This window comes from Procambarus clarkii, chromosome 20 (genome assembly GCF_040958095.1).
Source record: "Procambarus clarkii isolate CNS0578487 chromosome 20, FALCON_Pclarkii_2.0, whole genome shotgun sequence".
Lineage (NCBI taxonomy): Eukaryota > Metazoa > Arthropoda > Malacostraca > Decapoda > Cambaridae > Procambarus > Procambarus clarkii.
The window spans coordinates 45495695-45519434 of NC_091169.1; the positions used below are offsets into that span (position 1 = coordinate 45495695).

The 23740-nt window shown below is 40.5% G+C and overlaps 1 protein-coding gene across 1 annotated transcript in view; it reads right to left on the reverse strand.

The window, feature by feature from the left end:
* Positions 1-23740, reverse strand: part of LOC123755300 (Myosin binding subunit) — a 358923-nt gene that overhangs the window by 276074 nt on the left and 59109 nt on the right. Inside the window, exons 2-5 of the mRNA XM_069327906.1 lie at positions 16351-16481; positions 12803-12921; positions 9596-9755; positions 6633-6777 (exon numbers count right to left, since the gene is read on the reverse strand). Coding sequence (XP_069184007.1) covers positions 6633-6777; positions 9596-9755; positions 12803-12921; positions 16351-16481 — 555 coding nt within the window. The remainder of the gene's footprint in view (positions 1-6632; positions 6778-9595; positions 9756-12802; positions 12922-16350; positions 16482-23740) is intronic.

Genomic DNA, 23740 nt, shown 5'->3' on the forward strand with positions numbered 1-23740 from the left:
ATATAACGGCTATCTTAGAACTACACATACATATCAAAAGGTAGATTGTTTACTCTTTGCACAAACAAGCATTATAAACTGTCAAAGAATCAGCGACTCGCTGAACATCCGTTTACTTGAACAAATCCACAAGGGCCGTGATGATGGTTCGAACCTACGCACAGGGATGTTCCCAGCTGCACCTTAGCCCTTGTGGACGGCCCTTCTGGATTTGTTCATTTGATATATCACGTTATTGTGATTTCTGTGTGTATCACATTTACTTCATTCATTACAAATACTAATTGATTTTCACAGCATTATCAATTCTTTTCAATGGGTAATATTTTGAAATAGCAAAGTATGCATGGATAAATAATTGCCATTTATTTTAAATAATTTATTAAAAAAGGTACATTGAGAAACATGATATTTTTGAGCTCATAATATTTTCAAGTGAATTATATGTCTTGGGAAAATTTTCACTGAAAATTTCCTTTAATCAATATTGTTGACTTATATTGTTTCACATGTGCTCCTTAATTTTGTAACCATATTTCACAATATCCTATCAAGATTCTGATCTCAAAAGAATATCACTTATATTAGAATACAATTATGAATAACAGGTATTTTATATTATAATTCACTTGATAGAGACGTGCTTCTAATTATGATGTATAAGATTTGCAGTTAAAAAGAGTGTTGTTATTTAAAAGAAATTCATTGTTTCCTTGGTAGAGATGTACTCATCTAATTGTGCTTGCAGGAGTTGAGCTTCATCTCTTTGCTCCCGCCTCTCAACTGGTGCACACATTTCTGAGCCTACTGGGCTCTATCATATCTACATTTGAAACTGGGTATGGTGTCAGCCTCCACCACATCATTGTCTAATGCATTCCATTGTTAAGTACTCTGACACTGAAAAAAAACATTCTAATGTCTCTGTGGCTCATTTGCCTACACAGTTTCCACCCGTGTTCCCTTGTTCATGTTCAACCCATGCTAAATATTTTGTCTTTATCCACCCTTTAAATTCCTCTGAGAATTTTGTAGGTGGTCATCATGTCTCCCCTTACTCATGTGTTTTCCAGGGACATGAGGTTTAGCTCCAGTAGCCACTCCTCTTAATTCATCCATATCAGTTCTGGGACAAATCTGGTGACCTTCACGTCTTCTCGAACTTTACCTTGTGTTTAACTAGGTATGGACTTCAGGCTGGAGCTGCATATTCCAGATTCCAGAATGATTCCTTACACAAGTTTCTAAGGGCAGTTCAAATGTTGGCCAATCTAGCAAATGCCACTGATGATATCTTTTTGATGTGGGCCTCGGGGGACAGGTTCGGTGTGATATCAACCCCCAGGTTTTTCTCTCTACTTCACTCTTGCAGGGTTTCACCTCCCAGATGGTATCATGTGTATCATGTGTACAGCCTCCTGCTCCCTTCACCTAATTAAATTACTCTACACTTACCCGAGTTAAACTTTAGGAGCCATTTTCAAGGCCATTCCATATAACTATGAATTAATCTATGCAAAGTGTACAAAACATATCTATTGAAGAAAAGATTATGTTTCTAAAATGAACAATTCATAAAATGAATGATAATTGGTTCTGTACATCTATTGTGATTCCAAAAATAGTCTGAATTCCTAATATTTGTTAAGAACAGTATTCAAAGTTAGTCATTTTTTTCTTAAATTCTTGAATTTTCTTTCAAAGAAATAAATTCATATACTGTATGTTTATCATTTACATTCCAGGAAAAACAAAATACTGTACAATGATTTAAGTAAAAGAAAGAAAAGAAAAAAAAAAAGTCAGCATTGAATGTAATGAAATGCCATTTTTTGGGCGAGACCCGGAGGCTCTCCAGACCTATACCGGGCTGATGTGTATATATTATTACACCGTGACAACACTCAATCGATGGAGTTTTAGGCCTACCGGGGACAAGCGCCAGAACCTGTCCCCCTCAGAGAGGCACCAGGAACAATGGCCTAAAGACACCCCCGTGTAATTGGAAGCAGTCTTTGCCTGCCATCTACCAGGTCAGGCACCCAGAAAGGTATGAATTCCAAAAACTACAGCTGGGTAAAAATTGCAAACAAAGTCGAACTAGCAAGCAGAACTCACCCAATCAAAAACAAGCAAACAATCATGACAGTCACCACAGCCTCCGCACAGCTGTCTGCACAACTCCCCCCTCCCTGAGAAGGGGAAAGGGGGGAGGGGTCCCAGACCTCCCGCCACCGGCTACCGAACCCCAGTTCAGAGGCTGAATATAAAAAACACGAAAAAATGCTGATCGGAGAGGGAGGGAGGGAGGGAGGGAGGGATGCCAGGGAGTCTCCGGGTCTCACACAGAAAATGGCGTTTCGTTACATTCAACACTGGTTTTCTGTGGAGTGTCCCTTTGGCTCCCACAGCTACTTAACCAAAGATAAAGGAAAAGAGGGACTTACCTGCGAGGCAGCCGCCACTTCCTCTTTAACTCGAAGTCGAAACAACTGGCTGCAACCTGCGACCCAAGAATACACACGCCGGAGAAGGGCCAGGAACATTAACGAGGTACAGTGCGGCCAGGACCCTGTTCGGCCTCCAAAAGCTCCGTGCCCGAATGTCAGCCCAGGACATATTACCTAAACAGCAGCCAAAAGCCGCGAACTTACGAACATCGTGGGCATGGGAATAGACCGCAGGCTGGCTGAACCAAATAATCCTGTATATGACCTGGGAGACCCGCGCCCTGGAACAGGGAAAAAGGGAAACCGGGTCAACCCAAAAAGCGTTCCCTGCCACAGAGGCCGTGGCGCGCAAGTAATGGCAAAGAGCCACAACCGGACACAAAACATGATGCACCCCCGGCCAAACCAACAAAGCATCAACAATCCAAGGACCCCTCCGGAAAGCAGCAGTCTCATTCTTTGCCAGACCAGAAAAGGAAGAGATGGGTGCAAACGAACAAAACTCCAGACCCCAGAAGTGACTGAAGCCCAGACCGCCAGGAGCACAATGCAACTGGTGTACATAATATATAAATAAATATATATATATATATATATATATATATATATATATATATATATATATATATATATATATAATATATATATATATATATATATATATATATATATATACATATATATATATATATATATATATATATATATATATATATATATATATATATATATATATATATATATATTTTTTTTTTTTTTTTTTTTTTTTTTTTTTTTTTTTTTTAAAGTTTGTGAGGGTACCACCTCTGGTGCCAATGTGGGGACCCATAGCCTCGGAGAAGAAAATAAAAAGTATTCAGAGGAGACCTTGTGGTCTCTCACTGAACACTAATATATATATATATATATATATATATATATATATATATATATATAAAATAGCATGAGTGAATCAAGTACTGTACTGTAGATTTGGAGAGGAAGTAGAGTAGAGGAATTCTATTCAAGCAGTTTTTCAATGACTGTGGCTAAGCAGGTTTACTAAAAATTGCAGTGTTTAACCCTTAACATGCTCGGGGTTTAATATCCTGTCATCCCCACAGGCGCATGTCATTTTGAAAAAAAAAAAATTTTTATTTTTTTCTTTCTAACCTGTTAATTTGTGTTCACTGATCACGGGAAAAATAATAAAAAAATCGTAAGTGGCATATATTGCCCGCTATAGGGCGGGGAAGTCTGGCAAATTATAGGCGCTGACTCGGCGTGCGTCCCAGACGGTCTGTTGCTCACAAGCTATCAGGCCGGAGTTGCCACAAAGAGATAATTACCGAATTATTTCAATGTCTCTGATTGATTTTTCATACTTTTTTTGCTGTAATATTATTCAATAATGGGTAGTTTGATATATTTATATAATAAAATGAGTGAATCATTGCTGTACTCAAAAATATGGTGTGTATATTGTTGATTCAATTATGTTCATTAATCGGTGAACAAATACTTTGTCGGTTATTACATTATAAGCACAGGTTATATATAAGTATCTGCATGTTTTGTTCACTATAACGAACCACTAAGTAGCTATTATGAGTAAAAAAGTAACGAGGAGTGACCGCCGTGTACCAGCCAGCCAATCCCGCCCTCCCTCCAGTCAACTGACTCGCCCACATTCTCCTCCCACAATAATGTTTTTGCTATAATTCACTATATACAGACGTTATATATAAGTATCTACATGTTTTGTTCACCATAACTGTACATCTAAGCTTGTATGGTGAGTAAAGGCACAAAGATGTGGCTACTCACACAGTCAGCTGATCAGCGGCCGCTCTCAAGGCCAGACGCACTAATATTTCTCCTCCAACAATACTGTGTGGTGTTATTACGCTATATACACACATTATATATAAATATCTACCTATTTTATTCACCATACTTGTACAAATAAACTGGTATGGTGCCCAAGACCATCGTGGTAACCAGTAAACAACACCGTCGTCTGCACGGTGGCGTCGTGCAGACGACGCCACCGCCCTCACCAAAATGGCGGCTCCAAACCTTCTCTTGCTGTTTATACCCTCTATACACAAGTTATATATAAGTATCTACATTTGTGTTCACCATAGCGAACCACTAAGCTGGTATGTTGAGTGCAGTCAATAAAAGGTGGCCACACACAGTCAAAAGACATCGCCACTACCCTCCCTCCCACAGCATTATTCCTCCTTCCATGGCGCACAGCGCTAAATATCACCACAATCCTGCTATTATCAGACCCCTGGTCAGTTTTATCACAGTCAGGGGTCTTCTGTAATAATGTCATCGCTACATAATAGCATGAACAAGTATAATTTGGCATTTTTAGGCGATGCTGTGGTCACAAGCTGAACAGCAGTGCTGTTAGCTCATGCTGCGTGCGTCAGGCTTGGTTGCTCACTCAATACTGAGGCCAATAACACCCGGGAGTTTGGCCCACGATTTTTTTTTAAAATGGCGTCTGTTTACAAGAGCCCTGATGAAGGTGTGGTGAACCCCGTGTATCCGCGGGCTGTTTAAATCTTGCGTAGTACTCCAACACATCATATGACGTGATGCACAGTTGACTGGAACAACGTCCAGCACGTCATATGACGTGATGCGCACTTTAAGGTTTAATGCTTGTGCCCTCTCTGCATTTGCACACACTATAGCAGAAATCTGTTCTTTACTAACATTACGACTTTGAAAAGATTTTCCTCTGCCAGCTCTTCTAATTCAAAGCAAACCTCTCTAAATATAACCAGATTTATCTTCATAATACACATGGAGTAATTAAAACTATGCTTGGTCATCAGGGTGCAATTAAATTTTAAATGGATGCACCAAGTTCCTCACCAGAAATCCTGCTCCTATGTCATGTAATCCTAAACTCAAGAAGCCCCTCGGAACTGGCGTTGAAGGCCTCAATGCTTGAAGTTCATGCCATTCTTGCTGCTACAGATTCTACAAAAAGCATTATACAAATTCACTAAAATGCTTTTTTTAGTCACTATTCGTACCACTCCTGCTCTTTTTTTCACTCTCAAACTCTGCAGTCTGCTTCTTTGTGATTTTTATGCCATAAACAGCACAGCTGCTTGCCTCTCTAGCCACGATTATGTTTCTTCAATGACTCTGCCTTCTTAGTCGTATACCTGGTACCTGGTATAGAAAGAAAGTTTCTTACCTTTACCTGATGCACTATTTCTATTCTTGCCAGGCAATGTATTTTTAATTAGCGATTACCTGTACATCAAAAGAAAAGTCAGTAAAAATGCTTGAGTAATGAGAGGTCAGACCATGCTTCCACACAGGAAAACTCACAGTAGGTCAACAGTTGCCACAGAAAAAATTATTAACTAGGAACAAAAACAGCCATCTGGAAATCAATAAATACAACAATTCAGATTTCAACACAACCAATTCAAAATTCTGTTCTAAATTCTGAAAATCTATATTTTAGATGGTACTGAATAGCAAAAGAATTGGCAACTTTGGATGCAACCTTATGTCGGTTGCAGCGGAAGTAACCTTGTCTAAATCTGTTTACGTAAGTGGCAGTGCACTGTACTTCAAGACCTCACATACAAAAGTTTGTCAACATTCCCTCTAATACGAGCACATCCTACGTATCCCACCTTGAGTCCATAGGACTGCCAACCTTTATATTATAAAGGTGTCGAGGGAATCACCAAAATCCCCGTGGCGCAGTTGTAAAACACTCGCTCACCAATTCGCAAGTGCTTTGGCCTGGGTTAGTATTCTGGCCGGGGATAATTGACTGGATGTCAATCCTTAACTGTAGGCTCTGTTCACCCAGCAGTGAATGGGTACCTGGTTGTTAAATGATTTGCCGTGTCGTATTCCGGGGAAAAATTAGGATTAAGGACCTGCCCAAAATGCCATGCATGCTAGTGGCTCTACAAGAATGTAAGAACTTTTGTATGTATAAATATATATAAATAGGTATAGAAATATTGTAGTAAAGCCTGATAATAAAATAGAGTACATGGAGATTATGCATTAATTCCTTGCTGAACAGAACAAGGCCATTAATTTATGCTGACACCAGAATATAAAAATATTAGCATATTGCATAAACTGCATAACCCTTTCTTAGAATATTTGTATATAAAACAAACAATGCACTGGTATAATCATTACCACAAAATTTCGAACATCCATATCGGCCATATTTTCACATAAAATTTCGACAGCCTCCCGTTGCCCCCAATGCGCAGCTGCATGGAGTGGAGTCCAACCATCTAGATCTTGTACATTGATATCAGCACCAGCTTCTAACAACAAACTGTTTAAAAAATAAAAAGTATTTTAAGTGCTTGCAGTATTACATTAAAATTTTTAGGAGAATCTAGAATTTGTGCATCAAGACCTCAACTTGATGCAACTTGAATATGACCTATTTGTCTCAAGATTTGTATACAGTGTACATGTTAATTTAGTTGATACTACTAAGACAATGACTGAGATGGGTAATTAGTGCATCAGGTATAAGGGGCCGGTCGGCCGAGCGAACAGCACGCAGGACACGTGATCCTGTGGTCCCAGGTTCGATCCCAGGCGCCGGCGAGAAACGATGGGCAGAGTTTCTTTCACCCTATGACCCTGTTACCTAGCAGTAAATAGGTACCTGGGAGTTAGCCAGCTGTCACGGGCTGCTTCCTGGGGGTGGAGGCCTGGTCAAGGACCGGGCCGCAGGGACACTAAAGCCCCGAAATCATCTCAAGATAACCTCAAAGTATAAATGGCTAGGAGGTAGGGCATCAAGAGCTAAATCCCACTACTCTGTAGTCACTAATAGGTAAACACAGTATAAAAGAGGAGATTCATGGCAGACAATCAAGGTGTAAAGGTGAAAGGTCTCACATGACAAATTAGTCAGTTTTATAATTGGTCTCCTAAATGAGGCAATTGCAGTGTTTGCAGCACCTATTGAAACTCACACAAAGTACTACTGTGATATAAAATATGGATACTGGAGTACAATAATTTCAGATATAACAGGAAATACAGGCTATAGGGTGGGGTCAGCCTGTATATCAGTATATTATAGTGGTCTAGCAATTATGAAGGGCAGGACATCCAGCTCTAAACCTACACTGGATAGGATTATGTATGTGTTGTGACTTCATTCATTCCATTATCTTACTTCCTAGCACTTTTGTGAACGTCTTTTTGGAGAGAACAATAAGAACTAGTAGGAAAATAGGGTAAAGGCGAAACACAAATGAAACGTTGTAGAGAATATCCAGTGACCACAGTAGTTTTGTATTTATTATTTGGGGGGGGGGGTGAATCAGGAAAATAATTAAAAATAAAACAAAGTGGATATTGGTGGATAGTAATGTTTGTAATAAATGTTCAGTAAAATAGGGAATTTTATATTATACAGTAATATTGCATGTTATAGGCATACATGACCCAATTTATTGTGTAAAACAAGTAAAAGCTGATGGCACTGTTGAAAGTATTATGAAAAATGGATGTAGGTGAACAGAAACACTGAAGACATCAGCACGAAGAAACACTGATCCAAATTTTGTCTGGGAGCAAAGCTCCATTGTTTCCCCAAGGAATAAGCTGGGAGGAGTAATGTGTATTGCATGGGAAAGAAATGATGAACTCATGGAGCTTGCATCTCACTCCCTAACGAACTGAAAAGCTGTCCAATTTTGCCTTATTCAAAAATAAAACCATAAAGTACCTAATTTCATGTTCATAGTTTCCTACCTAGTGTTTTAAACTCGCAATGTACCTAGTGCTACCCAATCCCCCAATATATGTACTTAAGCCATATAACTTCACCATTGTTATCACTGCTATCATCTTATATCATGGTTGTTATATTGAACATATATTTTACTGTATTAAACCTGGAAATAATCCTTAAATTATACTACAATGTACCTGTTGATAACCCCTCATATTTTACTTTAATGTACCTACTAATCTTTCAAATTTTCTTACAATGTACCTGTTAAAAAAAATTTCAATTTTGCTAGAAATTACCTACTTAAAATTATTTTCTAAATTAAGGACCTGCCCAAAACACAATGCATGTTAATGGCTTTATAAGAAAGTAAAAACATCAATGCTATATACTCTCATAAATCCAATGTACTGTCTTGTATATATAAATATATAAATCTCAAGGAGAAGGCTAGTGTGCTTTATAAAGAAATGAACATCACTGAGCAAAGATCATATACCGATGACTAGCTAGGGAGATCTACAAGTCTACAATCTTCATGAGTGGCTCAGTACTCTCTCTCTTTTCTAAGATTTACTCAAAATTTTGGTAAGACAAATAAGCTTTTAGACAGTCAGATCCAAAGCATCCCGAAAAGCATATGGTTGTCGGTAAATCCGAGGTAAAAGGTTAGCAACATTGATAAATGGAATATGTAACAAATGGAGAAGCAAACTTTACTCTTAAGAGATAACAGACAATATCCTTGATGTCCAAAACAGCCACAGAAAAACTTGCAACTATAGTTTCCCCAAGTGTGAGGCACAATACACACTAGGAGAAAACCACAACCATTACTGATCTCCCTTCAATGGCCAAGTCACCTTGATTCAGTAACATTTGCTAAGATTTCCTGCCATTACTCCACATTCAGGGCCATGCTTATCTCCCTGTAATCCCTCAACAATAACCTCTAATGCATCTATTCTGCAACATTTCTGAACATTTTGTACAATAGTGTTATAGTATCCTCCTACTTAATTTATAGTCTGGCTGTGAAAGCTATGTAAGCCTATGAGCTACAAATAAACATCCTCACTGAGAAGCAATCTCCAGGATAGCCCAGTTCTTGGCAGGGCTGCAGGAGTAGAGAAATTCTTGAAATCATCCATTGGAAAACATGTAATTCTCCAGTTTCTCATGATTATCAGTATAACAGCAGTTGTAACCGTAGGTCAGCAGGGTCTTGCCTCATGTAGCATCCATGTGTGGCGGATATTAGTTAGTTATAGAGTACTGTATATTGTACTGACTTCCTAATACCGTTCATCATACCTGAACTCAAATTTGGCTTTTTACCATGTAATATTAACTAGCAAACAAAAAGAAAAAAAATGAAAGTGTACTGATCTCTTACTTCATAACTTTGATGTAGCCTTTTGCAGCCGCTACATGTAAAGCTACAGCGCCAGTCTTTGGGTGAGGTCGGTCCGCTAAGTAACCTGAACTGAGCCACAGCTGAGCATCATCTAACATACGCCGCTCCTCTTCATTTCGAGAAACATCACAATCAATACCTAAGAAAACAATTTAGTTAATACTTAGAAGTATAAAAAGTAATATAAATTTTGTGTAAATGGTACAGAAAACTAACATCCAATTTATTGTAAACTATGACAATTCTCTACAGTTGATGTTCGTAGCATTTTCCGATTGTGTCCTATGGCACCTTTGCTCTTCACAGCATTTACTACCATATTGTTTGTTCCAAGAAGGCCTGGTCAGAGTGGGCCACACGGACAATGATCCTCAGAATTACAGCAGGGTAACCACTATGTTATTTTACGGAGTATAACTGGGACCTGACCTTGTTGGAAATCTTACTCACTATACTGTATATCAATATTATTATCTAAGATATGGATTATTTCCATATCATATCATATAATCATATCAGAATCACATCAGATTCATTATATCCTCTAAAAATCTAAACTATTGGGACCGACTAAAATGTCTAAATCTGCATTCTCTTGAGCGCAGGTGGGAGAGAGAGAGAATAATTTACACATGGAAAATAATAAAGAGGGGCTGGTCCCAGATCTGCACACAGAAATAGCACCACATGAGACCAGAAGGCATGGCAGGATGTGCAGAATACCCCTGTTGAAAGGCAGAGGTACAATAGGTACTCTGAGAGAACTCTTTCAACATAAGAGGCCCAAAACTGTTCAACACGCTTCCACTACACGTAAGGGGTATAACTGGCCGACCCCTCACAGTGTTCAAGAGAACTTGACAAGCACTTCCAAAAAATACCTGATCAACCAGGCTGTGACTCATACGTCATGCGGCGAGCAGCCGCGTCCAACAGCCTGGTTGACCAGTCCAGGAACAAGGACAACAAGGAGGCCTGGTCGACGACCAGGGGCCAGATTCATGAAGCAGTTACACAAGTACTAAAGAACGTATACATCTTTCCTCAATCTCTCACAGCTTTGGTTACATTTATTAACACTTTCCCTATCTCGTGACACTTAATGCATCACCAATTTTTCTCCAGAGTCCTATCTCGTGACACTGAGTCCAACAATAAAATATTTGTATAAAATTCATTTTTTATCCGATCGACTTTGGGATAGTTTCAAAATGAGCGCATTTAAATTGCGCACCATTTGATTCCAAAATGAAAGATGTAACATGAAACTTGATGTTAGAACACTTGAAAGATTATGAATACATTTTTGGCAAAATTTTAAAATATTTGTTAAAATTCTATTTTTTGTGCTATTATGGGACTAGTTTTAAAATGCGCGCCTTTTGAATGCGAACAATTTGATACCAAAATGAAAGATGCAACATGAAAATTTATGTTAGAACACTGGAAAGATATAAATAATTTTGTAATGATGAGCATCCAAAATTAAAATATTTGTTAAAATTCAAGTTATTGCTCTATTATTATGGGAGTAGTTTTAAAATATGCGCCTTTATATTGTGAACAATTTGATACCAAAATGAAAGATATAAGACGAAAATTGATGTTATCAAACTGAACGAGTATACACATTAGGCCGCTGTGTGCAAATTGGTGCTCGTTCACTGGTAACTTTAGGCTTTGCTGTGTGGAGTTACGCCGGGCTTTTGGACATTATATGCATATACACCTGCAGGGAATATAATTGCGAACACAATAATACCAAAACGAACGACGTAGCATGAGAATTAGGGTGAGAAAACTGAAACGAGTATACACATTTTACGGATTTTGCGCGCTCATGGGTAACTTTTGCCGACTTTAGGCTTTGCTGTGGGGAGTCACGCCGGGCTTTTGTACATTATATACATATACACCTGCAGGGAATTCTAGTGCAAACACAATGATACCAAAACGAACAACGTAGCACGAGAATTAAGGTGAGAAAACTGAAACGAGTATACACATTTCGGTGTCGCCGAGCACTCGCCCGCACGCCGGGAGCATGACCTCCAAGTTTGCGGCTCGCATGCTGGGACTGCAAAAGTGTTAAACAGTTTACAAACATGAAAACTTACCAATCAACTGTTGTTATTGTTATAAACAGCCTGCTGGTGCTTTTGCGCTCATTAACTGTTTAATAATTGTAAACAAAGCTGCCAAAGATTGAGAATAGATGCACAGGTTCGTAAGTGCTTGCGTAACTGCTTCATGAATCTAGCCCCAGGCTGCGGGGACGCTAAGCCTCGAAATCATCAAAAGGTAAGGTAAGGGGAGTATACTGCATGGGCGACCACCGAGCCATGACATCACACAACATTTTCTGGATACCACTGTGGCCAAATTACATTTGTGCAATATTTTCAACATACAGTATATGTGATCATGGGAGGATATTTAACACTTTTGAAAGGAAAAATAATTTTTTACAAAGAATTTATTTTCAGCGTACAGTGAGAATGTCATATTTTAAGGCTGTGCCCAAAATACTATGCATGCTAGGGGCTGTACAATAAGTTAAATTTTAATTTTATCCTGTCATATGTGAGATAACTACATACCTTGAGAACCTGTCTAAAGAGATCTAACCACATCTTTTTAGTGATAAAATGAGGAAACTTTTCCACCTGTCTTTTAACAGTCCTAATATCCTAAGCAAATCCGCACATCACCCATTTTAGCAAATAAGAATTTGTTGAATTGAGTGAGTAAATTTGGCCTGGAAAGTGTCTGTTCCAACCGAAGATTCGACGAATTGTAGTTTGTTGAATTGAGGTTTCACTGACCTGTATATCAGAAAGAAGACCTTTCTGAAAGATCACCTTCAGTAAAACTTCTATCCTATAACAATATTCTGCTTCACAAGTTGCTTCATTCACTAGAACTCTGTTGAGAATTGTGGCTAGGTCTTCCAAGCCTCCCATCAAAGGGAGAGTACCAATTAGAATTAACTAAATTCATTTAATTCATGACCATACTGATTAGGAAGTTTGCTCTGAATTATTCTACTGAACAATTAAAAAAAATATTTATCATACATACCAAGGAAAATCGATAACGTTATCATTCAACTTTACAGATACATGGCCTTTGTTTCGATACTGTATAAGTACTTTTGTAACTGATGAAACATACAGAAGTTCTTACCTTTACTTTCTATTTCTCGCTGTAATAAACTTTCCATTTCATCTGAATCTGCTATATCAATGGCTAGGTCACCATCATTGTTAACTAAGGAGAGGTCAGCTCCCCGGTCTATTAGGAACCTGTAACAAAAACCGTCATCAGACAAATGTTTATTAACTATGGTACAGTAACTAAATCCTCTTCACACTTAATCAATTCACTATTAACTTAATAATTTCACCAAGCAATTCTTATCCTCAATACACATTTATTAAATAAACTACCTACAGTACTTAAAATCACTTAAAAACTGTACACTTAAAAATTTATTTTTATACACACTAAACATCAGTAACTATTAACTTCACTACACATTTACTAACTCTCACATTTACTTACAGGTTGGATAACAAGAATTTTTCAAACAAGGAATACCATACCAATGATATGTTTCAAGACACTAGTGCTCTCTAGGGTGGAATAATGTCACACAATAAAAGACCCATTCAAAGCTGGAGAAATTGCTGACCTGGAGAGCATTCACAGATTCTTTACTGCTACAGTCAATTCAATAAAGCATCTAGCTTATTGGAAATGATTAAAAAAAATTCAAATCTGTACTCTATAGCATACAGGCAAGAGACAATTTACACCATTCAAAAGGTCAATGGTGAAAAAGGATTCAAAAGGTGACACCCCAATGTCAACACCTGCATTTGAGGAGCTCCAGGATATTTCAAAATTCCTAAGTATTGTAGAACAGGCTGATGATAGTGAGTGGTGTCCCAAGGAACATAAAGCTGTAGTGCTTTGGATAAATAGGCGATATAACACAAATGTGTCAAGTGAAGTGAAAAAATTGGATGAGAAAAAGTTGCCCTAGTATTAACAGTGCAGACGACGACATTCAAGATGGCCGTCGAAAACAAGAGCTAGAGTTTGTGGGTTTTAATGAAGAATGCATTGATATAAGTAGTCTACACAACAAGTTGGCAAAAATAGATATTATAGTGAACTATCATGGAGAAATAATCAGCAAATTGAAAGAAAGTAATGACCACTTGAGTAGCAAAGTATTAGGGTCTTATAACAATAATGGGAGAGATTATAGCGAGAGCTGATAAAGATTGATCACGACTGTTTGTAGTCGACAACTTCAACTTGAAATCCATAAAGACTGGGAGGCATATGAAGCTAGAACAGAGGATTTTTTAACTACAAGTTACAAGGATGAGGGGAAGGGGATGTTCCCTTCATGCTGGATTTGATATTTACCAGGAAAGAGGAAAAGATATTAAACATTCAGTACCTTCCTCCCTTGACTAAAAGTGACCATGTCTTTTTGGGAATAAAGTATGCAATGGGTTATAATCTGGAAGAAAATGAGATTGAAACAGTTGAAAAACCTTATTTCAGGAGAGGACATTATGGGAACTCAGACATTTCTTCGAGGAATTTGACTCGAAAGACTTGCTGTTAGGATATGAAGTAAACGAGATATATGATAAGGGCACGACAAAATTTATACCAAAACAGAGATGCAGAACTAGGAAACAGGATTGGTTCAACAGAAATTGCGAGAGGACCAGAGACCAAAAGTCACAAAAATGGAATCAATATAGGAAGAGACCAACCCCTCAAAACATACCAGTGATACAAAGAGAGAAACAACTATACAGCAGTGAGTTCAAAGAATTTTTGAAAAAGGGATTGCAGACAAATGTAAAACAGAACCAGGCCTATTCTATAAATTCATAAACAACAAATTGCAGGTAAAGAATAATATTCAGAGGTTGAAAATGGGAAATGGATTCACGGAAAATGAAAAAGAAATGTGTGAAACTTTAAACGTAAAGTTCCAAAGTGTGTTTGTACAAAATGAAATCTTCAGGAAACCAGACAATAAGAATTCCAGAGAACAACAGAGCACATAGAGGTGATTAGAGAATGTGAAAAAAATGCTCAAGGAGCTAAGTAACAACAAAGCAGTAGGTCCAGATGGAGTTTCACCATGGGTTCTGAGAGAATGTGCATCTGAGCTCAGAATTCCACTTCAACTGATTTTTCAGGCATACTCCCCAAGCCCGCCCCAAGGCCAGGCTCGGCTTGTGAGAGCTCGGTCCACCAGGCTGTTGCTTGGAGCGACCCGCAGGCCCACATATCCACCACAGCCCGGTTGGTCCGGCAGTTTTTTTTTTAGAAAACAATCTAGTTTTCTCTTGAAGATGTCCACAGTTGTTCCGGCAATATTTCTTATAGCTGTTGGGAGGGTGTTGAACAACCGCGGACCTCTGATGTTTACACAGTGTTCTCTGATTGTGCCTATGGCACCTCTGCTCTTCACTGGTTCTATTCTGCACTTTCTTCCATATCATTCATTCCAGTATGTTGTTATTTTACTGTGTAGATTTGGTACTTGGCCATCCAGTATCTTCCAGGTGTATATTATTTGGTATCTCTCTCGACTCCTTTCTAGTGAGTACATTTGGAGAGCTTTTAGACGATCCCATTAATTTAGGGGCTTTATCGCATCTATGCATGCCGTACATGTTCTCTGTATTCCCTCTATTTCAGCAATCTCTTCTGCTCTGAGGGGGAAGTGAGTACAGTACTGAGCAGTACTCGAGGCGGGACAACACCAGTGATTTGAAGCGTACAACCATTGTGATGGGATCCCTGGATTTGAAAGTTCTCGTAATCCATCCTATCGTTTTTCTGGCTGCCGCAATATTTGCTTGGTTATGCTCCCTAAACGTTAGGTCATCGGTCATCATTATTCCCGAATCCTTGACATGCTATTTTCCTACTATGAGCAGATTCGATTGTGTTTTGTACCCTGTATTATGTTTCAGATCCTCATTTAGGGATCTGGAAGGATTTAGGGATTGAGGATTTGGGGATTTGGAAATGTATAGTTGAGATATTAAGTCTGATAAGAGTTAGTAAGCATGCTCTCCAGGTCAGCAATTCCTCCAGCACTGAGACCAAGCTCTCACAAGTCAGAGCTTGTGGAGAGTAGAAAAATTCCCAGAACCCTATCAAGCAGGTAAACCTTCTCTCTCAACCTGTATACCCCAGGGGTGTATTATGTGAGAATGCACATGCCAACTTATAATATGCAGTTATAAATATTTAACCCATTTAATAAAAACAAATTAAAGCCCATGACTGTGCTTTGCACATGTGACCCTGTCATGTATTCATCTGTAAGTGATAAAATAGTTATAACACTTGGTTTGAAAGCAAAAAGAGCCAAATTTTTGCTTTGAGACCTAGCAATTAATAAATTAACAAATCATATTTTGGGAAACAAGAAGGCTAAGGCTTTAAAGTAAGCTTTGCGAGACAAAAAAAAAAGTACATCAGAATTAAAAAGTCCCTTAAGGGGGACCCCCTAAACACATTTCAAGACAATACACACAATTATATTCCTTTTACATTATCTCTATTAGTAATTCAGACAATTAAAAGTTATCACACAAGATTCAACACTAAGCATAATCAGTTTTAACCAAAAGGTATCTAGATACACACTCCATGTTAATCTCTTAAATCATGGGAACACTTACTTTGCTATACTGTTAAAGCCACAAGAGGCGGTGGCGTGTAGTGGCGTCCAACCCTCCATATCCCCCTTGTTGACATCAGTCCCCTGTTCCACCAGGAACTCCACCATATCCAGATTGTCATCTATACACGCCTGAAACAACAAAATTAATTAATTAATGGTTTTGACTAATCGATCGAAGAAGACATACCCAATCACTAAACCAGACATCTCACAATCCAAGCATTGTTACTGTGCTAATTTTTTTTCTTAAGTTGAAATTCCAACCCCCTTCTCTCTGTATACTGTACAGTACTTTAAATTAAGGCCATACCAAGACAATGTGGTGGAGGAGATTGTTAGTGGGCATGTGACAAGTTGGTAGCTGCTGCAAACAGAGCCTAGATACTTGTGTTATCCCAGACATGCTGAAAACAGCAGACACAGCACCACTCCACAATGGAGAAAATAAAGAGGCAAAAAATATAAACTGATAGCACTAACATCACACACATTTTTTTAATGTGCTACAAGTAAGATCATAAAACATGGTAGATAAAATCACGGGTAAATAATCCTGGACAACATGGGTTCAGAACAGGGCACTCCTGTCTCTCACCACTAGACCACTATGATATTTGTATCATGACAAATGACAAAAAAGTGTGCTAGAAACTCGATAAGAAATTCCAGGAGATCTTCCCATTAGAGCAAGGAGAAGCTCCAGAGATAAGAGAGGTAATTTCTAACCAGGCACCACTGGAGGAGTATGAGATTGCCAGTGGGTAGGTGAGAAAGCATTTGCTAGAGTTGAAAGTGACAAAGGGTACAGGCCTGGAACCATGGATACTGAAAGGAGCAGCAGAAGTAGTGTGCCTACCAAACTCAATGCCTACTTGATGGGGTTCTGGGTTCTTCTACTCCCCAAGCCTGGCTTAACTTGTGAATGGTATATAACAAATCACTGGTAACAGTAGAACTACCAAAAATTAGGAAGATGGCTAATGAAGTCCTGACATACATGAAAGGTTTCAGACAGGAGGCACTGAACTACAGACCAGTGTCCCTAACTTGCATACCATGCAAAATAGAGAAGAATGCGAAAAAAAAATCTGTAGCAAAATAGCTTTGAAACACATCAGCAGCATGGGTTCAGGGATAGAAAATCTTGCCTAACAGGATTAATTGAAATCTATGACCAGGTGGTCATAGGTGACAAAGTGACAAAAATTAGGCAAGAGAAAGGGTGGGCATATTTTTGGATTGCCAGAAAGCCAGTACCCCATACAAGACTAGTGCATATGCTGGAGATGCAAGCAGGAGTAAAAGAGAAGGTACACCATTGGATAAGGGAGTACCTAAGCAACAGAAGACCTCGAGTCACTGTGAGGAGTGAGGTCTCAAAGAGTGGCACCACATCACCAGTGGAGTCCCATAGGGTACTACACTTGTGGTACGACTTAAGGTATGACTCCTGTTTCTGATGTATGTAAAGGATCTCTCAGAGGGAATAGACTTGTTCCTCTCAATGTTTGCTGCTGATGCAAAAATTATGAGGAGGATTAAGACTGAGGAATATAACAAGAGGCTATAAGATGACCTAGAAAAACTGAAGAAATGGTCCAACAAATGGCTAATGAAGTTCAACCCAAATAAATGTAAGGTAATGAAACTAGATGTAGGGGAACAGGAGGCCGGACATAGGGTACAGAATGGGAGATGAAGTCCTCCACGAAATGGACAGAGGAAAAATCTATACATTGATATCAAACTGAGCCTGTCTCCTGAAGCCCACATGAAAAGATCATCATCAGTGACATAAGCAAGGCTGGCTATCATCAGAACTGCCTTTAGAAACGTATGTAAAGAATCATTTAGAACCTTGAATACCACATATGTAGGACCAATACTGAAGTATGTGGCTCCAGCATGGAGTCCATACCTTGTCAAGCACAAGACAAAGCTGGAATAAGTTCAAGGGCCCAACAGACTAGTCCCAGAACAAAGATGCATGAGTTATGAGGAAAGGCTGCATGAATTGCACCTCATGTCGCTGGAAGATAAAGAGTTCAGGTAGGCATGATCACAACATACAAAATTATTAGGGAACTTGACAGGTTAGACAAGGACATTATTTTGCACAGGTGGTACTGATACAAGAGGACAGGTGGAAACTGAGTACCCAAATGAGCCAGAGATATTAGAAAGAACTTTCTCAGTGTCAGGGTAGTTAATAAATGGAATGCATTAGGAATTAATGAGGTGGAGGATGACTCCATACATAGTTTCATATGTAGATAAGATAGAGTTCAACAAACTGAACACCAGTAGATTGACAGTTGAGAGGCAGGAGCAGAGCCAAAACTCAACTCCCACAAGCACAACTAGGTGAGTGCAACTAGGTGAATACATGGCCTTAGCTGCCATGATGTACGAGCAAAAATGTTGGTCATATACACTGATTTCGCTCAAGTTTCACAACAAAAGATTTTTGGCACTACCACTATAATGAATGGCAAAGACTATGATATGAATTATGTTTAATGTTGCTTAAAGTCGTAGGCCTGGGCTGTAACTAAACTAAGCACAACAATGCTGCAGGGTGTTTTTCTTGGAGTACCCTATATTAAAACTCCGAGTCTTTCGATCGATTATGTATTGTGTATATGAAGACCTCGAGTGGCATCTTGAATTTAATCATCTTTAAACCTCTTGTAATATTCTATATTATAATCAGGTGTCGGTGGAAGTATGGTTGTGTAAGTAACCGTTTGCATTTGCTTGTTTACGAGTGTGTGGATGAATAAATATCAGTGTTGATAATGTTTTGAGGCGCTGGTGTAGGCAACATATATCCGGGCCCTGCCCTTAATGAGTTGACAGCTTGTGACCGCCGACCCATCAGCTAATTAATGTGATGACAGCATGTTTACTTTTGAGACAAGATTAGGCCTTGGCTAAAAACTTACATCGAAGACAGACAGACTATAGCTAGACCGCTATAAGCAGATCATCGCTACGGACAGATAGTGTATATGAACATAGTTTCATGTATATGCTTACACATACATGTACAGAGTAAATATAAATACTTACGGATACATGTAGATACATACAAATTCACGGAGATCTATACAGAATCATGCAGATGCTTGCAGATACGTGCAGATGCTTACACACACACACACAAAGACAAGCAAATACACAGACAAATCTACCAGACAAGGTTATTACCATCTGGATATTACGTCTATCTGGGAAAGGCGGTTCCAGGTATTGAGGTGGTTCCAAGGATCAATGTCCCCGCAGCCTGGTCTCTTGACCTCCTGGCTATTTGTTAGGTGGTGGTGGTTGTTATAGATTCAGTTACTCGGATCAAGTTCCAAGTAGCACGGGCTATGGTGAGCCCGTAGTGGACTTAACTGGCACAGGAGCGGTGCTCGCCGGTTGTTGGGTTAGCCAGGCTGTTATATACCACTGCTTGCATTTGACGTATGAAGTACAGCCCGGTTGATCTGCTATCATTTCAATGTGCTCATCAAGCTCACTTTTCAACACGAAAAGGTCGGACTGTAATGCCCATGATGTATAGAGGGAGATTGTTGAAAAATCTTGTACCTCAATACTTTTCAAAGGGGCCCTATTTTGCACACATCTTATCATAGGAATTAAGAGGGCTGTCGTAGGGACATGTCCTGACTCCACTAGTGGGAAATATGGCAATAAATTACAAAGGTAACGAGCAGCACAGAATGTCACCTCGCCTCTCTTGCAACCTGACTTCTATTAGTAAGGACGTCGGGGTCCAAATTATTCACCACACAACCCCCTCCTCCACCTGCAACATCACCCTGTCAATATGACTTATTGTTACACAGTACTTGTGTTTCTTGTCTAGTAACCGTTGCTGATCACTATATAGTCCAAAAGCTGTACTAAATATCACCGAGTACAGTGATACACCTTACTTCTGTCCTTATACACACAGAATACACCTTATTTCTGTCCTTATACACACAGAATACACCTTATTTCTGTCCTTGTACACACACACCCAATCACTTGGGCTGGATAGTAGAACAACGGTCTCGCTTCATGCAGGTCGGCGTTCAATCCCCGACCGTCCAAGTGGTTGGACACCATTCCCCCCCCCCCGACCGTCAAAGTAGTTAGACACCATTCCTTTCCCTCCGTCCCATCCTAAATCCTTATCCTGATCCCTTCCAAGTGCTATATAGTCGAAATAGCTTGGCGCTTTCTCCTGATAATTACCCCTTATACACAATGAATACACCTTACTTCTGTCCTTATACACACGTTGTTATTGTTTTAGATTCAGCTACTCGGAACAAAACGTTCCAAGTAGCACGGGCTATGGTGAGCCCGTAGTAGACTTACCTGGCACAGGAGCGGGGCAGTAACTGGTTATACACACAGAATACACCTTACTTCTGTCTTATCCAAAACTAAACTTTAGTTCTGGACTTTGTTCAGAACAAAATTATATTATCTGTTTGGTCAGTAAGCAATTATATTGGACTTATAATTCATGAAAATAATCCTCAGGAATGGGTGGTTGTTGGGTGGGTATATCGAAGGGTGGGAGGGCACGTCGACGCTCGGGCGGGCGGGCGGGAGGGCACGTCGACGCTCGGGCGGGCGGGCGGGAGGGAGGGCACGTCGACGCTCGGGCGGGCGGGCGGGAGGGAGGGCACGTCGACGCTCGGGCGGGAGGGAGGGCACGTCGACGCTCGGGCGGGAGGGAGGGCACGTCGACGCTCGGGCGGGAGGGAGGGCACGTCGACGCTCGGGCGGGAGGGAGGGCACGTCGAAGCTCGGGCGGGAGGGAGGGCACGTCGAAGCTCGGGCGGGAGGGAGGGCACGTCGACGCTCGGGCGGGAGGGCACGTCGACGCTCGGGCGGGCGGGCGGGAGGGAGGGCACGTCGACGCTCGGGCGGGCGGGAGGGAGGGCACGTCGACGCTCGGGCGGGCGGGAGGGAAGGTACGTCGACGCTCGGGCGGGCGGGAGGGAAGGCACGTCGACGCTCGGGCGGGCGGGCGGGAGGGAGGGAGGGCACGTCGACGCTCGGGCGGGCGGGCGGGAGGGAAGGCACATCGACGCTCGGGCGGGCGGGCGGGAGGGCACGTCGACTCTCGGGCGGGCGGGAGGGAGGGCACGTCGACGCTCGGGCGGGCGGGCACGTCGACACGCGGGCGGGCGGGCGGGAGGGCACGTCGACACGCGGGCGGGCGGGCGGGAGGGCACGTCGACACGCGGGCGGGCGGGTACGTCGAGTGTGTCGACACGCGGGCGGGCGGGTACGTCGCGTGTGTCGACAGGCGGGTGGGCGGGTACGTCGACACGCGGGTCCACACATGACAAAATAAAGCAAAGGTAAAGAAATATATTCTGATAGTTCTAACATCACACATCATAATTATTGAAAGTGCTGAGGAAGACCTAAAAAAGTGCTAATACAGAGAACATATACGGCATACATAGACGCGATAAAGCACCTAAATTATTGGGATCGTTTCAAAGCTCTCCAAATGTACTCACAAGAAAGGAGGCGAGAGATCAAATAATATACACGTGGAAAATACTGGAGAGCCAGGTCCCAAATCTACACAGTAAAATAACGTACTGGAGTGAACGATATGGAAGAAAATGCAAAATAGAACCAGTGAAGAGCAGGGGTGCCGTAGGCAAAATCTTAAAACACTGTATAAACATCAAAGGTCCGCGGTTGTTCAACATCCTCCCAGCGGGCATAAGAAATATTGCCGGAACAACCGTAGACATTGTCAATAGAAAACTAGATAATTTTCTTCAAGAAGTGCTGGACCAACCGGGCTGTAGTGGATATGTGGGCCTGAGGGCCCCTCCAAGCAACAGCCTGGTGGACCAAGCTCTCAAGTCAAGCCTGATCTTGGGCCAGGCTTGGAGAGTAGAACTCCTCCCAGAACCCCCATCAAGCTGATATCAAGACTACAAAGCATATGGAATCACTGTGTACATAACCCTGGGCAACACAGGTTCAAGACAAAGCGCTCGTACTCCTCCCAATTGTAGTGATATGACCTTAGATACCATGGGAAACCAAGCAAAACGTTGATGTAATATACACAGATTTCGACAAATGTGACCAAGGAGTTATTAGAAGCAAACTGAGCACAAAAGGTATTATTGGGAAAGCAGGGAGATGGATCCTTAACTTCCTAACAGAACCCAAAATGCAATTCAACAAAGTAAAAATCATCCACCGTGAAAAGCTGTACCCCAAGGTACCGTACTTGCTCTGCTAAGTTTTCTTCATCCTCATATCAGATATAAACAAGGATACACTGTAGTACTGTATCATCCTCTGCGGATGACACTAATTTTCATTTGAGCATACAATATAGAGGACACAGTTAACATCCAATTGGATGTTTGCTGTATCTTTCAATGGTTCACAGAAAGTAGCACTGTTCAATGAGGGTAAAATATAAAAACAGACCACAAATACACACACATTCAAACCACACTATTGGAAGAAAAAGCAATGTAAAAGATTTAAGAGTAATAATGTCGGGAAAACTTACTTGTAAAGAACACTGTCACAACTGCTAGAAAAGTGACAGCTTAGTAAACCTAAAGATAAGTTCCAGCTCATGTGCTTCGGAAAAAAATGAAAATATAAAAACGGAAATCACGTACAAAACGCAGTCAAATCATAACAGAACGAAAAGGCAATGTAAAGGATTTGGGTGTATTCATGTCGGAAGACCTTACATTTAAAGAGCACAATAAAGTAGCCGTCACAACTGCAAGGAAAATGACAGGTTAGTTAACAAGAACCTTTCTAACAAATGGTGCCACATCAACGATGACGCTTTTTAAGACACTAGTGCTCTCTAGCTAGGAATATTGTTGCACAATAACAGCCTCATTCAAAGCTAGAGAAATTGCTGACCTGGAGAGCATGCAAAAATCTTTTACTGTGGAATCCACTCAATAAAAAAATTATCTAATTTATTGGGACTGCTTAAAATGCTTAAATCTGCATTCCCTAGAGCACAGGCGGAAGATACATAATAATTTACACTTGGAAGATTTTGGAAGGATAGGTTCCCAATCTGCACGTAGAAATAACACCACATGAGACCAGAAGGTAGGGCAAGATTTGTATAATAGCATCAAGCAACCTGGTTGATCAGACCAGGTTAAGACCAGGTTAAGGCCTGGTCAGAGGCCTGGCCGCGGGAACGTTAATCCTCGGAATTACCGATAGGTATGAGGTTAAAGCGCACTCCTTCAGTTTTAGTTTGAAAATATTTACATCCATATTTGCAAATGGTATGCATTCCACGACTTTCTAATGTTTACGACTCACAGCCAAGAGACGCTGGGTATCTTCCCTGGCGATGC